Source organism: Oncorhynchus gorbuscha, unplaced genomic scaffold, assembly GCF_021184085.1.
Source record: "Oncorhynchus gorbuscha isolate QuinsamMale2020 ecotype Even-year unplaced genomic scaffold, OgorEven_v1.0 Un_scaffold_9548, whole genome shotgun sequence".
Lineage (NCBI taxonomy): Eukaryota > Metazoa > Chordata > Actinopteri > Salmoniformes > Salmonidae > Oncorhynchus > Oncorhynchus gorbuscha.
Window position 1 is genome coordinate 97 of NW_025752495.1, and position 2,404 is coordinate 2,500.

General features: G+C 39.8%; 1 protein-coding gene across 1 annotated transcript in view; it reads left to right on the forward strand.

The window, feature by feature from the left end:
* Window positions 1–590: 590 nt before the first annotated feature.
* Window positions 591–2,404, forward strand: part of LOC124030158 (protein sidekick-1-like) — a gene marked incomplete at both ends in the record, with an annotated part of 3,788 nt that continues 1,974 nt past the window's right edge. Inside the window, 3 exons of the mRNA XM_046341617.1 lie at window positions 591–599; window positions 683–691; window positions 775–942. Coding sequence (XP_046197573.1) covers window positions 591–599; window positions 683–691; window positions 775–942 — 186 coding nt within the window. The remainder of the gene's footprint in view (window positions 600–682; window positions 692–774; window positions 943–2,404) is intronic.

Sequence of the window (2,404 nt, forward strand, 5' to 3'; positions counted from 1 at the left end):
GCGTGTCTGCGTGTCTGCGTGTCTGTGTGTCTGTGTGTCTGCGTGTCTGTGTGTCTGCGTGTCTGCGTGTCTGCGCGAGAGAGAGGCCAAGATGCAATCATTTTTTACCCTTATTAACCACTAATAGATAAGTCATTATTACCCCTTATTAACCACTAATAGATAAGTCATTATTAGCCCTTATTAACCACTAATAGATAAGTCATTGAGGGAAACAGAGAGAAACATATAATAGAGGCAGAGCGAGAGAGAGAGAGCGAGAGAGAGAGAGAGAGAGAGAGAGAGAGAGAGAGAGAGAGAGAGAGAGAGAGAGAGAGAGAGAGAGAGAGAGAGAGAGAGAGAGAGAGACAGAGAGAGAGAGAGAGAGAGAGAGAGAGAGAGAGAGAGAGAGAGAGAGAGAGAGAGAGAGAGAGAGGAGACAGAGAGAGAGAGAGAGAGAGAGAGAGAGAGAAGAGAGAGAGAGAGAGAGAGAGAGAGAGAGACAGAAAGGTTTGGAGACAGGCAGTGGTGTGCCTTCTAACCTGTTGTTGTGTCTATGTCTCAGAGCCTCTTGGTGTGCCTTCTAACCTGTTGTTGTGTCTATGTCTCAGAGCCTCTTGGTGTGCCTTCTAACCTGTTGTTGTGTCTATGTCTCAGAGCCTCTTGGTGTGCCTTCTAACCTGTTGTTGTGTCTATGTCTCAGAGCCTCTTGGTGTGCCTTCTAACCTGTTGTTGTGTCTATGTCTCAGAGCCTCTTGGTGTGCCTTCTAACCTGGTGTTGTGTCCATGTCTCAGAGCTTCCTGGTGTGCCTTCTAACCTGGTGTTGTGTCCATGTCTCAGAGCTTCCTGGTGTGCCCTCTAACCTGGTCATCTCCAACATCAGCCCTCGCTCCGCCACACTAAGGTTCCGCCCCGGCAGCGATGGGAAGACGGTCATCTCCAAATGGATCGTAGAAGGACAGGTCAGGATTTCACTGTCGTTTCGAAGCTCCTATCCAGCTACACAGTTTGTACATTTAACTACATTCAAAGCAGTAATTTCACAGTTAGCTACAAAGCTGATATCAGTAGGTCATCCCTGGACCCGTATATACAAGGAATATCCAGGGCCCAACGAGTCTCAGAGAAGGAGAGAATACTGTTACTGTTATACTGTTACTGAATACTGTTACATGGACAGATGTTTACATCATAGTGAATACTGTTACATGGACAGATGTTTACATCATAGTGAATACTGTTACATGGACAGATGTTGACATCATAGTGAATACTGTTACATGGACAGATGTTGACATCATAGTGAATACTGTTACAGAACCAGATGTTTACATCATAGTGAATACTGTTACATGGACAGATGTTTACATCATAGTGAATACTTTTACATGGACAGATGTTTACATCATAGTGAATACTGTTACATGGACAGATGTTGACATCATAGTGAATACTGTTACAGAACCAGATGTTTACATCATAGTGAATACTGTTACAGAACCAGATGTTTACATCATAGTGAATACTGTTACATGGACAGATGTTGACATCATAGTGAATACTGTTACAGAACCAGATGTTTACATCATAGTGAATACTGTTACATGGACAGATGTTTACATCACAGTGAATACTGTTACATGGACAGATGTTTACATCATAGTGAATACTGTTACATGGACAGATGTTTACATCATAGTGAATACTGTTACATGGACAGATGTTTACATCATAGTGAATACTGTTACATGGACAGATGTTGACATCATAGTGAATACTGTTACATGGACAGATGTTTACATCATAGTGAATACTTTTAGAGAACCAGATGTTTACATCATAGTGAATACTGTTACATGGACAGATGTTTACATCATAGTGAATACTTTTAGAGAACCAGATGTTGACATCATAGTGAATACTTTTACATGGACAGATGTTTACATCATAGTGAATACTGTTACATGGACAGATGTTCTAAGTTATGTTCTAACTGATGTTCTAACCAATGTTCTGATGTTCTAAGTTATGTTCTAAGTAATGTTATATTCTGATTGCTTCTTCACCTTAACCTAACTGATGTTCTAAGTGATTTTCTAAGTGATGATCTAACTGATGTTCTAAGTTATGTTCTAACTGATGTTCTAACTGATGTTCTAACTGATGTTCTATCTGATGTTCTTAGTGATGATCTAAGTTATGTTCTAACTGATGTTCTAACTGATGTTCTAACTGATGTTCTAAGTTATGTTCTAACTGATGTTCTTAGTGATGATCTAAGTTATGTTCTAACTGATGTTCTAACTGATGTTCTAACTGATGTTCTAACTGATGTTCTAAGTTATGTTCTAACTGATGTTCTTAGAGATGATCTAAGTTATGTTCTAACTGATGTTCTAACTGATGTTCTAACTGATGTTCTTA